The 16265-nt window shown below is 40.6% G+C and overlaps 2 protein-coding genes across 2 annotated transcripts; one reads left to right on the forward strand and one right to left on the reverse strand.

Annotated features, from left to right (window-relative positions):
- The first annotated feature begins 339 nt into the window (after positions 1-339).
- Positions 340-8837, forward strand: LOC135483853 (probable ATP-dependent RNA helicase DHX37). Its single transcript, XM_064764903.1, has 21 exons — positions 340-500; positions 852-1037; positions 1246-1346; positions 1521-1881; positions 2211-2359; positions 2662-2851; positions 3081-3194; positions 3332-3433; positions 3643-3726; positions 4007-4200; positions 4374-4566; positions 4709-4941; positions 5070-5232; positions 5520-5592; positions 5882-6069; positions 6379-6598; positions 6902-7022; positions 7220-7283; positions 7571-7823; positions 8024-8290; positions 8513-8837. The coding sequence occupies exons 1-21, from the start codon at positions 420-422 to the stop codon at positions 8587-8589; spliced, it is 3414 nt and encodes a 1137-aa protein (XP_064620973.1). The 5' UTR covers positions 340-419; the 3' UTR covers positions 8590-8837.
- A 2605-nt stretch (positions 8838-11442) lies between these two features.
- On the reverse strand, positions 11443-14938 carry LOC135483854 (thioredoxin-related transmembrane protein 2-A-like). The gene is made up of 7 exons (XM_064764904.1): positions 14740-14938; positions 14479-14539; positions 13908-14021; positions 13571-13647; positions 13021-13130; positions 12457-12652; positions 11443-12163 (listed from the first exon to the last, which is right to left on the reverse strand). The coding sequence occupies exons 1-7, from the start codon at positions 14872-14874 to the stop codon at positions 12050-12052; spliced, it is 807 nt and encodes a 268-aa protein (XP_064620974.1). The 5' UTR covers positions 14875-14938; the 3' UTR covers positions 11443-12049.
- Positions 14939-16265: the final 1327 nt, after the last annotated feature.

Consider the following 16265-nt stretch of genomic DNA (forward strand, 5'->3'; position numbering starts at 1 on the left):
GGAATTTGTGAGGATTCACCAGTCTTCTAAGATGACTGTGGTCCCAAGTAGTACTCGAGTTGTCGGGTAGATTGGGGTACTAGGGCCTACCAGTCTCGTGAGATCAGATAACCAGCTGGCAGAGGTTGAATTAAAAAAAGTAGTTCAAATGCGCATTAATTTCGTCACACATTCATTAAGTATTTCTTTAAAAAGTGTTTTAGACAATAGTTACAACATGAAATATTATTCTCATACACATATTAATGTATTCACTGTATCATTTCTCATACCAACTAGTATTATTTAGAGCACTATATTAAATATCCGTTCAGATTCGTCATCCGCCTCAGGTGCTCTTCGGCCCACGTGGTGAAAATTTGCTATTTTTGTAAATAATGGTTATGTTACAAGTTATTTCATCTAGCTGAGCCAAAATCATGGGTAAACAAAAACGAACACATAACTGGCAAGCCAGGATTCAGAAAGATGTGTCTGTTGATAGATCTGAAGAGAAAAAGGTTATTTTCATGTTATTGTTTGATCCATCCTGCATGATATTTACAGTATGAGTATGGATTATTCTATGTCGGTCATTTCTAGATCATGTGTTATCTTTCTTACCTTGTGAGGAAGGGTGTGTGTTGGAATCTGTATCTGCATCCGTTCACTGTGTTTTAATCTGTATTGTAATCGTATTGACTATCAGACTATGTCTATTGTGACTTGTCACACCTGCACCCTGTCCCTGAGCCTGGTGGATTTGATTCCATTGACCTTGTCACTATGGCACAGGTAGGACTGCGTGCAGTAATTCTATGAGTTTTTTATTTATGCCTATGCCTATTCAATCAAGTATGTCTATCTTGCAGATAAAACTAGACCTTGGTAACAAAACTGATGATGGTTATGAAGAGGACACCAACCAACTTGTTCTGCCAAGCAAGAAAAGAAAGACTGTGGTGAAAGAGGATGCCAAGTCAAAGAAGAGACTCCTTAATAAGAAACAAAGGAAAAGGCTAGAAAAAATAGTGGAACAGAAAGAAAAGAAACAAAAGGTATTTGTAGGCTGAGTAACTTTTTGGGTAGGTTAAGAAACCTCCAAGCTTTCATGGTTAGTCTTGGTTTTAGAACTGTCTGAATCCTGTAAAGCTCTAATGTGAGCTCTATCGTGACCTTGGGCCTTGTCATTTAGTCTCAACCAATCAGTTGTGACCTACAATGGTGTTACTTATGTTTTTGACCTGACTCATTGTTTCTTTCCAGAGGGCCGGGCTGCTGGAGTCATTAGCTGCTATACAAGCTAGTCATGATGAATTAAAACTTCTGACATCTACGGCTGATATTCATAGTGGTAAAAAAAACTGGTGAGCATGGTATTTAATTGATTTTCAAGGTGTTTGAATTGAAATCCACTTGGTTTTCTGTCAGTTTGGTTTTGGAACATATCTGTCCAAAACATCTGTGCAATACAAATAAAAGTCTTGTTAGGCAGTCCCACTTGTGGTCACTCAAATTATGAGATAATGTGATTATTTCAGGAATGTTAAACTTGAACAGACAGCGTCTGGTGATGTGAAGATCAATGCTATAAGTGGTAGCAATAAAAAACCAAAGAGAAAAGTGACAGAAAAGGTGGAAAAGAAAAAAGTTGAGGAGGAAAGTTCGTCAGAGTCATCATCGGAAGATGAAGAGGAGGAAGAGGAGGAGGAGGAAATTGAGGTTGAGGATGACAAAGTTGATGATGTTGTTGCTCAGGACGAAGTTACAAAGCAGAAGCCTTTTGAAGATGACAGAGAGTCAAGATGTGTAAAGGAAACAGTTAAGGCTCCTAAACATGCAATGCCAGGGAAGCACATTCCAGTAACACATATTCCTCTGAGGAGAAAACCTAACATACAAGTAAGTTACTCTCCTTTGATTTGATCACTTCAGCTGCAGTCGGAGTCAAATTTCCAATCTAGTCATGCGAACAAGTCTTTGTCGCGTCTGGTTTGATTTTGTTTAATGAATTGTATGCAATATTCCAAATACCTGAATGTGTACAGAGGCACTTTTATGGTGATTAGTTATCGAAGTGAAAGTGAAGTACTTTTTATTGACACCTGAGGATATATAGGACAGGCTAAGGATCTCCTCTGGAAGGAGTCTGCACCATGTATTGGTATTACTGTGCAAGAACTAAAGGTTGGGAGTGCTATGATAAATTATCCATTTGTCTCTTATTTCAGGAACAGCGCTTGAAGTTACCCATTCTTGGTGAGGAGCAGGTGATTATGGAAACCATCAATGAAAACCCTGTTTGCATTCTCTGTGGAGAGACCGGATCGGGCAAAACTACTCAAGTCCCTCAATTCCTTTACGAAGCAGGATATGCACAGTAAGTTAACATACATTGTAATCAATGTGGTCTTTCTCAGGGAAGCTAACTGAACTGGTCCTAAATCCTATGTATTTGCATGAAGACATGTTTGTGCTTTGTCACTTCATCTGCTACCTGTTTGCTGGATTCCTAAGTTTTGTGTGGTCTTATGCAGAAATGCAGCATATCTTGCTAATAACGTTTCATATCTGGTTCTTGTCAATGACTAAACAGAATGTTTGAATTCTGATAAATTATAATATCACAGCTCCATTTGCAGATCATGCCACATCAAATTAGAAGTACTCTCTTCATTGCAGCAATGGTGGTATCATTGGAATAACTGAACCAAGGAGGGTAGCAGCCATCAGTATGTCACACAGGGTTGCTGAGGAAATGAACTTGTCAACCAGAGAGGTGTCCTATCAGATCAGATACGAGGGCAATGTGACTGATGACACGAAGATGAAGTTCATGACTGATGGTGTCCTACTCAAAGCTATACAAAGGGTGAGACTTATTTCTCATTGTTGTTTTGGTCTGGTCTGGTCTGTTTCACTTCCATGTTGAGTCTGAGGCTGTAGCTCACCAGACTCTGGACTCTGTCCCTGAGTGTTTGTAATGTTATACCCAAAAAGTCCTCATCCATTATTCAAATCACCCTGTTTGATAAAAAGACAGTCCAAAGTTGTTCTTTTACCATACAAAGAGATTTTGAAGTATTAATTTTCAATTTCAGGATTTTCTCCTGACTTCATACAGTGTGATCATTATTGATGAAGCCCACGAGAGGAGTGTCTACACTGATATTCTGATTGGTTTATTATCGAGAATTGTACCCCTCAGGCACAAGGTTTGTATTTATTTATTCAAAATTAGATAGTTTCCCTGTTACTTTATCTCTGATAATGTTATTTCAGTTAATCATCAGATAATCATCACTCTGGTTGTCTACAAAAAAATTTTGAAAATTTTTTTTTTCTCCTTCAGAAAGGCAACCCCTTAAAGTTGATCATCATGTCGGCCACATTGAGAGTAGAAGATTTCACAGAAAACAGACGATTGTTCAAAGAAACTCCACCAGTCATCAAGGTGAGATTCATGTAGCATTGACATCGATTGGGAAAGATATTTCAATACGGCAAACTCTTGCATACGATAAGACAATATGTTTTTTGAAAATCTATTGATATCAACCTCAGGTAACTGCTGAAATAAGATGCATTTCTTTCTGCCTTGTATCTTACCTGCAACTCATCCCACTTTTGTATGAAGAATAACCATGGTTGATCTGATTTCAGATTGATTCGAGGCAATACCCAGTCACGATACATTTCAATAAAAGAACACCTGGGGATGACTACCTGGGTGAAACATTCAAAAAGGTAATGGTCTTTTTCTCTCATTTTCAGATTCTGCTTGTTTTACCATAAACTTCACTTTTGATTCAATACCATATGGTTATGTCTTGTAAAATCACTGTACTATGCACTTGCAGTAATGATCTCGTTGCCCTATTTTGAATCCTTGGGCATGACATTTACCCCTATAACACAAGGAACAGACATATTAGAGAAACTTGCTGAAAGTTATAGCTTTTCCTGCTGACTCCAGTTTTACAACTGATGATTGCCAGTCATAATGTCTACTCATAATCAATTCCAGATTAGTAAAATTCATCGTATGTTGCCTGAGGGTGGTATCCTGGTGTTTGTGACTGGTCAGAATGAAGTGCACTCCTTGTGCAGGAAACTCAAGCAGATGTTTCCCTACGTGAAGAAAACGCAACAAGAAGAACAGGAGGCTGAGGCAACAGAATCGAAATCTAAAATGAATTTACCTAAGATAAGCCTTGACAGGTAGGAAAGTCATCCACTAACAGCTGTCGATCACTCTGTTATGAAACAAAGCCAACTATATTACTTAGACAGTGTAGCTGTTTTCGATAGCATTTCTTACTTAATTAGTGTATCTTTTTTCAACAGCATGTCTTACATAATTGTGCCAAGCTACTGTCTGTTTTCTTCTTCAGTTACTCTACCCTACCATTCGGTGATGAAGAAGCAGACATGGAGAAGGCAGAGGAGGAGGATGAGTTCAATGAAGTAGACGACAGAGACAGTAATAGTGAGGAGGAGGAGGGGCCTGAGGGGGTGTCGGAGAACCACCAACCACTTTATGTCCTGCCACTGTATTCATTACTCTCATCAGACAAACAGAAGAAGGTAAGTCAATATAAGCATACAAATATAGTTGTCTTAAAATAGGGAGACTCCGAATCAGTGGTTGCCAAGTGAAAGCTTGAATGTTTTCGTTTACTTTTGTATTTGTAACATTGATAAGTGAATCTTGCACTTTTGGTTTCAGGTCTTCAAGCCACCACCAGTTGGCAGCAGACTCTGTGTTGTGGCCACAAATGTGGCAGAGACGTCCCTTACCATTCCAGGTGTCAAATATGTGATCGATGCTGGGAAGGTCAAGACGAAGTTTTACGATAAAGTGACCGGTGTATCAACATTTCAAATTACTTGGACTTCAAAAGCTTCAGCGAATCAGAGGGCTGGACGAGCTGGAAGGACTGGACCTGGTCACTGTTATAGGTATGCCAAATTGCCCCAGTGCCTAGAGAATTGATATCAGTTTTAATGATCAAAAAAGAGTAACTGGCTGCATCTGCCACCATCTCTTGGGACAGATATCGACTTTTGCACTCGCAATTGTTTTTCAGGTTATACTCGTCGGCTGTGTTCAATGATGAGTTTGAAAAGTTTGCGCAACCAGAAATGACCAGACGACCAGTCGATGACCTCGTGCTCCAGATGAAGGACATGAATATTGACAAAGTGGTCAATTTCCCTTTTCCTACGCCACCTAGTCAAGAAGCATTGCTTGTAAGTATGAACAAGAATATCAGAGTGCATATCACTGTAGTTTCTGATTTGGTGGCTGGTAGGGCCCGGTACTATGACTTGGTGTTCTGAGCTGATTCTATACGATGGCTTTAGTATAATTACTTACAAGAAGCTTTGCATAACAGTTCCGCTGAAGACTTACGATGGTGTTTTACCCCACTACTGCTAGTTGGACTCTTACCCCATTCGTCTTGTTCAATCTTTGTCTTCTATACTAGTGGTTGGCATACAGCTTCTCACATCCCTTCTCTATTTTGATTGTTCAGGCTGCGGAGAGACTGCTAACCAACCTTGGTGCTTTGGAACCACAGCAGAAAAGGAAGAAAGGTGCAAAGAATGGTAGGTGTATTTTTCTCTGCTCTAGACTGGTGCATACCGGCATATCATTGCTTTTTCTATGGATATGTACTGGATTCTGAGGCCAATCTAGATAATTTGATGTAGCTTCCGGTAGGACCATATACAGTTTGATTTTGGGCGATTTTCTTTGATTTTGGAGTGCAGATTTGGCTACCCTTGCCTATGCAGACAGGAATCTATTTCAGAGGGCTAAGAATTACATTGTTCTTGTTTTAGTCTTGTGACAGGATTTGTTGTAAAAATTGGCATTTACCTATGTTGTTTCCAGTTCCAAGTGCCCGTATAACACCTCTTGGAAGGACGATGGCTTACTTCCCAGTGTCGCCGAGATACGGCAAAATGTTAGCATTAGGACACCAGCACGATCTCCTACCGTATGTTGTAGCCATTGTCGCTGCCCTATCAGTCCAGGAAGTCTTCATAGAGACAATGGCGCCACCAACTAATGATCAAGAGGTACAGTATCACTACACTTGTTTTCTTGCAGTGAAATTTCCTCCCATCAACTTACAAGCGGTTGCTAATTGTCTTTCACATGACTTTTTTGGCACAATTCCTCTGAGCAAGTTTTGTTGAAAATTGTTTGTGAAAGCTGGAGTCAACTGCTTCAACAAGTCTATAAAAACCTTACCCAGGCAACAGGACAATGCACATGCACTGGAAATACCATAATAATAATTGAATGTTTGGGCCAACTGACTCAGTGGAAACTTGTCGAGCAATAGACTGTATTGTAATGGACTGGTCTGGACTTTCTGTTTCCAGAAAGAAGAATTCAAGCAGAAGAGAGTGTTCATGATGAATGTGAGGAAGAATTGGGCAGGAATGGGTCACTCTTTACTCCTTGGTGATCTGATGGTTCTGTTGAAGGCCGTCGGTGCATGTGAATACGCTGGCTGCACACCAGGCTTCTGTGGCCAGCATGGCATACGTCTAAAGGCTATGAAAGAGGTCAGGAAGCTCCGGGCTCAACTGACTAATACAGGTATACACATACAGATACACCAATGTACATTTAGAAGTACATGGAATACCTTTACTCACATTGCAAGTTATAGGTCTGATTTATGTTATTACTCTGTTAAGTCAAAAATAAGGTACCTAAAGTCCATCTATACTAACTAACTTACATGTATAAAGCAAAATGTTGACTGGTTTGGGGCAGTTGTGTGCCATCTGTGCACCAAATGCACCATATTGACAAGACAAATCTTGTTTCAATCTGGAAATTCCCTGGCCAAAAGAGCCGAGTCAAGTGTTTGAGTGAGTATTTTCCTTCCTGTTTCAGTTAACAGTGTTCTCTCCAATGCTAATCTCGTTCTCGACCCGAAGATGACACCACCCTCTGATCTCCAGGCAAAGCTTCTGCGACAGATAGTATTATCAGGTCTTTCTGATCATATAGCAAGGTAAGCTGGAGATGAGAAAATTGATAGTTGGGAAAAGTATATCCAAATCGTTTACTGTGCATGCCATGGAGCAGGTCTTTGGACTGTTTCAATAGATTACTGTAAAATACTGAACATTTTATTTTGTATGACTGTCACGGCTAATTGAATCACACTATTACATGCATGTATTCTATCTGTTATTCTTTCTATTTCAGGAGACTTCCAGACCCCGTCTCAGGTACTTCAGAAGAAAAGAAAAAGAAAAAGAATGCATACGAGGTATGAGATCGACATTTTGAATTCATGCTCTCAAGACTTAGGACAGAAGGCATTCTTTTCCTGACTATGCCATACCTGCTATACATGTAGGGCCTACAATGCAGTCATATAATTGCCTTTTCCTTAGTGCCCATGAACTTGTTTCTAAGAAAATGTGCACAATCCTACCAACTAGGAATTTACAGGTACACTGTACCTCCATAGCACATGATGCAGTAGGAATGGCTGGCAGTAGTTCATCCTCTCTTCTTTAACTTTGCCTTTGAGTTTATATACCTACCTTTCAGACAATGATTCTTGAAGACCCAGCGTTCGTCCATCCAAATTCCGTTCTCTACAAACAGAATGCTCAGTTTGTCCTGTTTCAAGAGATAGTGGAAACCTCCAGGCTTTACATGAGGGGCGTATCAGTCGTTGAACCTGAATGGCTGCCCACTTTTGCCCCACATCATTGTCAGTTCTCCAAGCCGCTGGATGATCCTCCCCCACGGTATGACCGGGATATAGGAAGTGTGATGTGTAACATGACAGCCTGTTATGGTGAGTTTCTGTTTACTGTTTGGCTATAAGTATAACATACGTAAAAATGCTCCGTCACCATTATTGACATCTACTTTATTTGACACTTCTAGACCATGTGAACAAAAGAGCAATCTTCAAATACTTAAGTGTTACGTTTTTAACCATACCATAATCTTGCTATACATTGTAAATGCTGGGACAATTCCTTTACATTGCAGGTCGGTGTTCCTGGGAGCTCCCTGTTGTAGAGTTAGAGTATCCAACGAGTCTAGAAAAGTACAAGTACTTTGCGAAGTTCCTGTTGGAAGGTGCTGTATTTCCGTTGCTGAAGAAATTCACTGCTGTCCTCTTATCGACCCCAGCGACGATGATCAAGTCTTGGGCCAAACTCCAGCCACGTACAGAAACCTTGCTCAAAGCCCTTGCCGCAGAAGGTTGTGATAGCAAGACACATCTTGAAAAAGCATGGAAAAAAGATCCCAATTGTGAGTACATTCGTGACACCCAACTTCAGAGAGCTATTGCATACTTGCACAACCAAAGCCTGATAGCATGTGTACTTGATTAGGTGATACGATGACAGTAGCTGGAATAAATGTTTGAGATCCTCATGCTATTCAAGGTCTAGTTGAGTTCAGTATGGGCATGCATCTAATATACGCAAATGAATTGTACAGTAATGCGGTTGCCTGATGTTGTTGTTTCAGATTTATACCGAGAATACACCGAGTGGATCCCCCAATCATTACACATGGAACTCAAACAACTATGGCCACCGTTATGACCATCTTCCATAGGATACATAAACTGGTGCTTGGGTTCAGGAATGGATAGGATGTTTTAGACTTTTGTAAAGCTGTGATGATTCCGCCATTGGTGTCTTTATTTGAGTACTTTACACCCGTCAGAACTCGGTAGGAGATTCTTTAGAAACCAACTTGGACCTTCACTTCAGTTGCTGAATACTGGTATATTGGCTTTGAACCTTGTTGCTGGTTAAGATTGAAATATCCTGTTGAACTGAGATCGAATGATAGGAGACATCCTTGTTAAAAAAGAATTTTCTGTACATGTACAAATAAAGAACACATCTTTATAAATTTGGGTTGTGATGTCTGTCCATCAGTGCAATATCAAGAAGACAATGTTATGGTATGTACATGAAATGGACGACAACCTGATCTTGGAGGTGATGATGTAGTTACACCTATGGACAAGACTGCACGTCTGCATGACATGATGATTTTGAAAATACAACATACATGTATATGTATCTCCTGAGGACTCCCGAGTTCCATTACAAGGATTGAAGATCTCATCTCTTGGGACATGGTGGTCTGTAGGGGGAGAAGACGGCCTGTCTCAACCAGCAGTGATCTGTGGCTGGATATGACATCTTAATTTGGGGGACATGGTGGTCTGTGTTGAGAAGACAACCTGTCTCCAAACTAGCAGTGATCTGTATGACTGCGGAGAAGATGACATAAGTCTTGACATGGTCATCTGTATAGAGGAAACAACCTGTTCAAACCAGCAGTGATCTCCAGGACTGTAGACAGGATGACACGTGTCTTTACATAGTGGTCTGTATGGAGGAGACAACCTCTCCAAACCAGCAGTGATATGTATGTCTGTGGAGAAGACCACGTGTGTCTTACATGGTGGTCTGTGATGGAGGAGACAACCTCTCCAAACCAGCAGTGATCTGTATGACTGTGGAGAAGACCACATGTGTCTCACATGGTGGTCTGTATGGAGGAGATAACCTCTCCAAACCAGCAGTGATCTGTATGTCTGTGGAGAAGACCATGTATCTCACATGGTGGTCTGTAATGGAGGAGACAGCCTCACTAAACCAACAGTGATCTGTATGTCTGTGGAGAAGATCACATGTGTCTCACATGGTGGTCTGTAATGGAGGAGACAACCTCTCCAAACCAGCAGTGATCTGTATGTCTGTGGAGAAGACCATGTGTCTCACATGGTGGTCTGTGATGGAGGAGACAGCCTCTCCAAACCAGCAGTGATCTGTATGTCTGTGGAGAAGACCACATGTGTCTCACATGGTGGTCTGTGATGGAGGAGACAACCTCTCCAAACCAGCAGTGATCTGTATGTCTGTGGAGAATATCACATGTGTCTCACATGGTGGTCTGTGATGGAGGAGACAGCCTCTCCAAACCAGCAGTGATCTGTATGTCTGTGGAGAAGATGACATATGTCTCACATGGTGGTCTGTGATGGAGGAGACAGCCTCTCCAAACCAGCAGTGATCTGTATGTCTGTGGAGAAGATGACATATGTCTCACATGGTGGTCTGTGATGGAGGAGACAGCCTCTCTAAACCAGCAGTGATCTGTATGTCTGTGGAGAATATCACATGTGTCTCACATGGTGGTCTGTAATGGAGGAGACAACCTCTCCAAACCAGCAGTGATCTGTATGTCTGTGGAGAAGACCACATGTGTCTCACGTGGTGGTCTGTGATGGAGGAGACAACCTCTCCAAACCAGCAGTGATCTGTATGTCTGTGGAGAAGACCACATGTGTCTCACATGGTGGTCTGTATGGAGGAGACAGCCTCTCCAAACCAGCAGTGAACTGTATGTCTGTGGAGAAGACCACATGTGTCTCACATGGTGGTCTGTATGGAGGAGACAGCCTCTCCAAACCAGCAGTGAACTGTATGTCTGTGGAGAAGACCACATGTGTCTTACATGGTGGTCAGTATGGAGGAGACAGCCTCTCCAAACCAGCAGTGATCTGTATGTCTGTGGAGAAGACCACATGTGTCTCACATGGTGGTCTGTATGGAGGAGACAGCCTCTCCAAACCAGCAGTGATCTGTATGTCTGTGGAGAAGATCACGAGTCTTACACGGTGGTCTGTGATGGAGGAGACAGCCTCCCTAAACCAGCAGTGATCTGTATGTCTGTGGAGAAGATCACATGTGTCTCACATGGTGGTCTGTGATGGAGGAGACAACCTCTCCAAACCAGCAGTGATCTGTATGTCTGTGGAGAAGATCACGAGTCTTACACGGTGGTCTGTGATGGAGGAGACAGCCTCCCTAAACCAGCAGTGATCTGTATGTCTGTGGAGAAGATCATGTGTCTTACATGGTGGTCTGTGATGGAGGAGACAGCCTCTCCAAACCAGCAGTGATCTGTATGTCTGTGAAGAAGATGACATGTGTCTCACATGGTGGTCTGTGATGGAGGAGACAACCTCTCCAAACCAGCAGTGATCTGTATGTCTGTGGAGAAGATCACGTGTCTCACATGGTGGTCTGTGATGGAGGAGACAACCTCTCCAAACCAGCAGTGATCTGTATGTCTGTGGAGAAGATCACGTGTCTCACATGGTGGTCTGTGATGGAGGAGACAACCTCTCCAAACCAGCAGTGATCTGTATGTCTGTGGAGAAGATCACATGATGGTCAGTATGGAGAAGACAGCCAGTCTCCAAACCAGCAGTGACCAGTATTTGGCTGTGGAGAGATGACAAGCATCTTGACATGGTTTTCAGTATGGAGAAGACAACCTGTATCCAAACCAGGTGATCAAAGTGGGGTTCTTCCGGATTGTGATATGATATAACCAAGAGGAACAATGAAACAAAAACATCAAATTTCTCTTTTACTTTTATCTTTATTAAAAAGGTAACAAATCACCCTAACATATTGACACAAAAGTAAGTCTCACTCCCAACACACACTGTCTGTAACTGGAGAGTCTACATGGAGCTTGTCATGACAAACTGTAGCATACATTGAACATAAAGGTAATCATGAATAGACATATAAATGAGCGATGATATGATTATTCGAAAATCTATTCAGCGTATATTGAACAAACAAGCAAAATATCTCCTTTAAATCTTATCGGACATCTTTTATAACAGCTCAAATGCATGCACTACACCACACCACACTCAGTCGAGTATATTCAACTCAAAAAGTTTCTTCATAAAAATCATAGTGCAGCCATACGTCCAGAACATCACATAAATCAGAAACTTAAATGGCTTCCATCCGAGTCTCCAGAACAGTCAATAATCTATCTTAATCAACAACCAGGTTTGAAACACGTCATGTGTAAATAGACCCACAAACACTTAATATCCATGATTCATGATCAATGCTCCAATGTCCTATCCACTGACATCATCTATCATCCACTACAGAACAACAGTAACATTGAGATAAATGCAGTCATTTCGATGCTTCTGAACAGCGAATTATCTCATTCCGTTTTGTCCTTTTCTTCTAAACCTTTCTTGCTCTTCTTCTTTGGCAATGGGTTCTTTTTGCACTCGTTAAAAACTTCATTTAGTTGCATTTCTTTAATCACTTGCTCCTGAAATGTGAGGATAACATATTACAAATATTTATCTACTCAAATCAAAAATAGGCGATATCGGTGATGACGACCGTGGGAATGAGCACAACCAAGGACGGCAGGATCTACTGAGTCAGTTACAGGTGATTCGTAATGCAAGGAAGGCAGAACCCGTTAGTTCTTTATAAGATAACATGATTTGTCAAACAGAGGGTTCTCGACCCTCAAGCTACCAGAGGAAGAAGTACCTCACTAACCCATCATACAACCTGTAGCTTTCAACTGTATGACCATACTGTCACAAAACCTACCTTAGAATACCCGAATCTCATAGCCCTGCCCTTCTTATCAACAATGGGCCGCCTAAACTTTTCCTTCCCATTCATGAAGAGCACCAGAGTTGGGAGCTGTTTTGACCAGGCAGACACATCTATCTTATATTTTTCAGCCACTTTTGGATAAGCACTAGCATCAATCTTACCAAACTTGAAGTTATCTAGAGTGTACCTACAAATGAATATGATTGAAACAGTAACTCTCTCCGTTTCACAACTTTCATATATGGTTCCCAACTGTCAACCAAATGAAACAGCAACACATGCAACCCCTTACATATCGTCATCTCTTCTTGCTTATTATATAGCGACTTTAAAGTTACAAGACATTGTCAAGTTTCAGTAAATCCTGCTTGAAATAGTTAACCAGTAGTCTGTGTATCATTGGTATCATAGCTGTATTAGACTACCTATCAGCAGAGTTGTGTCAGCATCACCTTGGATGACACTGGAATCACCAAAGACAGGCGGCAATAAACTGCACACTCAGCAATAGAAGTGACACACAACAGTATTGAGAATAACAGATGCGCGACTTACTTGTGCGATAGTTCCGAAAACACTGGAGCAAAGTTAACACATGGAGGGGCCCATGCTGCATAGAACTCAATGATCCATGATATCCTCTTGTCTCCATTCTCGAGTTCTTCCTACAAACATAAGGATGGTTTTGTTTAGCCACATCACGTGATAAGACGAAATATTTGACTGATATTACAAAGGTTGGTAGAATGAAGCAAAATTGATCTTGGACCTAACCACTATTTGTCATGTCTAGATTCTGCAGTTTTATGGAGTAATATTATTATAATGCATCAAACAGTTATTTGATAAAGTATGTTTGGCAATGACTTTAACGATTCAGTGACCTTGCTGAAGTTGTTTTCAGAATTAAAGAAAGGAGTTGTTCTCACAACTAACTTCATCAATGGCGGTTCTGTACTGAAACTCTCTTCAGAATCAACCAAGAAGAGATAATCTGGCTGCAATCAGAATTTAAACCTTTTTTAATCTCCTGGCACTTAAAGAGCATATTTATACTGCTGCTAGTGCCTACTGACAAATTCTTTGTGACTGTGCTCCGACTTACATCTAAGTGAGGCCCTTTGAAATATTTGACTTCCTCTGGTCCAGAATAAGTTGGCTCAGGTAGGAAGGCAAGATGAACTAAAGTGGAAGGAAAATAGGATTCAAAATATTTCTTATTATGACACGCTGTGGGCTGAAAGAAGATTCTAGACGGATAATTTATGATTATCTGAACTTACCTCTCCTCTCGCTCAGTCTGTGGAAAGTATTTCACCACAGCTGTGATTAAAATAAGGTTGCCACAAAAGGCACTCTAATGCTTTATCAAAGATCTGCTTGAACAGTTCTTCAGTGCAGCTCATTTTGGTTTGTGATACCAATCTTTGCAATATACTTACATAGAATGAGCAATCCATAGATAACACCATAAAGGGGATTTTGCCGGACGAACATCACCAAACTTATTGCCTTGGCAAACATGAAAACCGTTGATAGATAGCTCTGATAGTTACCTGAAATTGATATCAATCAACATAATCAAGCTTACCCGGTAATTATAACAGCTGGAACAATGACATTATCAGAATAGCTGTTAAATAACTTCCTTTCACCATCTTTTGGCTTAAAAAGAGCCATCACACAGGACAGGCAAATGCTGTCCTTACAAAGGAGAAGTCTTATGATAGAAGAAATGAAGGCTAAACTTTAGAATTACCGATCGGATGTTCCTCCGCACTATATAAGTTGTGAATCGGTTTAAAGGGTTAGGGTTAGGGTTAGGCTACTTGTTCATTATTCGGTATTCATTCGCGCCTTAGACCTATACTTCCGATCGGGAATTCTAAAGTCGTTCCGAAATGAAGACAATGGGGCCTGCTGGGGTTATTCTGGCAGTAGACAATACATTTAGTGTCTGCCAACTTAGGTTCCAATGCAAAATTTCTATCGTTTCAGTAATGTTGAACTTACTTGTCTTCCTGTTCTTGATTACTATCATGCACCCCAAGAAGGTAACCATTTCATACTCTTGCTGAAACAAAACAAAATATTAATCACAAGTTCCAGTATAAAGTCGTTAACAACAGACGACTTGAAAGTTGAAATAAAGTGATACTGTAAACATTGAGTACTTCACGGCTCCTGAATGATGAGCTCAAACCCCAAAGCATTGCAATTGCATCCATGCATGCAAAAATGCACTGCACTTTCCCTGTACATTTTCATACTCACAATTTCCAGATGGCAATCTTCAAATAACTGATCGCATATCCCAGGGGTTGACTTCAAAACGAAGAAACATGATGCTAACATGAAGTTCATTAGAAAGTGAGGATGAAAAATGTGAAGTACATCTTTGATCGCCATGATTTCGACTGAAATTCACTGGTTTTCTGAAATGTTTTAGACCTTCTCCACCATGTTGGATGCCACTTCACTAAAGTAGTTCTGAGGATAGATTTCAAAATTTTAATTGTTAAATTGATGTATTATCCATAAAATATTCAATATAAAACGAGATAAATACCTGTGTTTGAGACTAAGACCAATAGTTTATATTTTTATACTGTGTTCGTTTAAGGAGATCGTCACATATTGAGAACTATTTTTGTATCTGGTATTTCCGATTTATTTATGGGTGTTCCACGGCTCCATGAATGGGCATGCTTTTTCAACGGCATCCACTGATATCTCACCCCGTCCCCAAGCAGGCCATTTGTCTGATGATTTAGTAGCTAAACTTCTGTTGTTGTGATAAGAGAAGATGAACAGCATTCACAAAGACTGTCAAGAGCTGAAAGAAAAATATGATGCGTGTTTTAATGAATGGTTCAAAGAGAAATTTTTGAAAGGGTCGAAGGAAGATAGTTGTGCGCCTATTTTCAAGGACTATCAGGCTTGTGTAAAGGTATGAACCCAATTCATACACCGAGGCAGTAAAAAGAGGACATGACAGCCGTGACTGATGGATCACCACCATTGTCTTCTTCAGATATGGTACATCTACATGGATGGTGCGATTGATGTCCATGTCAATGACCAGAAATGAATCAATATGCCCGTGGCCGGATAAGGCAATCTCTCACACTCTTTCCTCTTCATTTCAGCGAGCCATAAAAGAACAAGGTATTGATCTTTGGGAAATGGAAAAGGACGTCTTGGGAACTGATCATGAGAGACAACGCCCAGAGAAATGAGACAAGTGGAAGACTGGAAGTTCATATGAATGATTACTCATTAGAAACTGATGTGACTGATGTTATTGTGCTTGTTGGGTCATTGCTTTTGTGTACATGAGAGATTCGTAGTGCTTTCTTTGGAATCATTGAATGAGCAGACTTTGGGGAGGGTTTGAATTTTGTTTCTATTTAAGGGAATATTATCTATGCAGTCTTTAGCCCCTTTGCTGAAGCTTCATGGAAATTTCAATTGAAAAAATAAATGTGATCAAGTCTTTATTTGAGCCCATCTTTGCACAGCAGCAGGCTCGATCAAAGATTTGCTACGGGTATTGCTTAGGTTTGCCATCGTTTGCAGTCCCTGGCTGTGAACATTTGGCTAATGAGAACATGCTCCGATGGAATGTAGTTCCATCCACTTTGTTATAATGTGATTATGCAGCATGATAGACCAGTGGGTATTTAAAAAAATCAAATGAGCCTTTTTAATAAATAATGATGTACAATTAATGCTTCTTTTAGTTTTCCACATTCTTTCAATTTTTCTCCACCATGCTAGCATCTCTCTTTATGGCTAAG

The sequence above is a fragment of the Lineus longissimus genome, chromosome 2, assembly GCF_910592395.1.
Source record: "Lineus longissimus chromosome 2, tnLinLong1.2, whole genome shotgun sequence".
Taxonomy (NCBI): Eukaryota; Metazoa; Nemertea; class Pilidiophora; order Heteronemertea; family Lineidae; genus Lineus; species Lineus longissimus.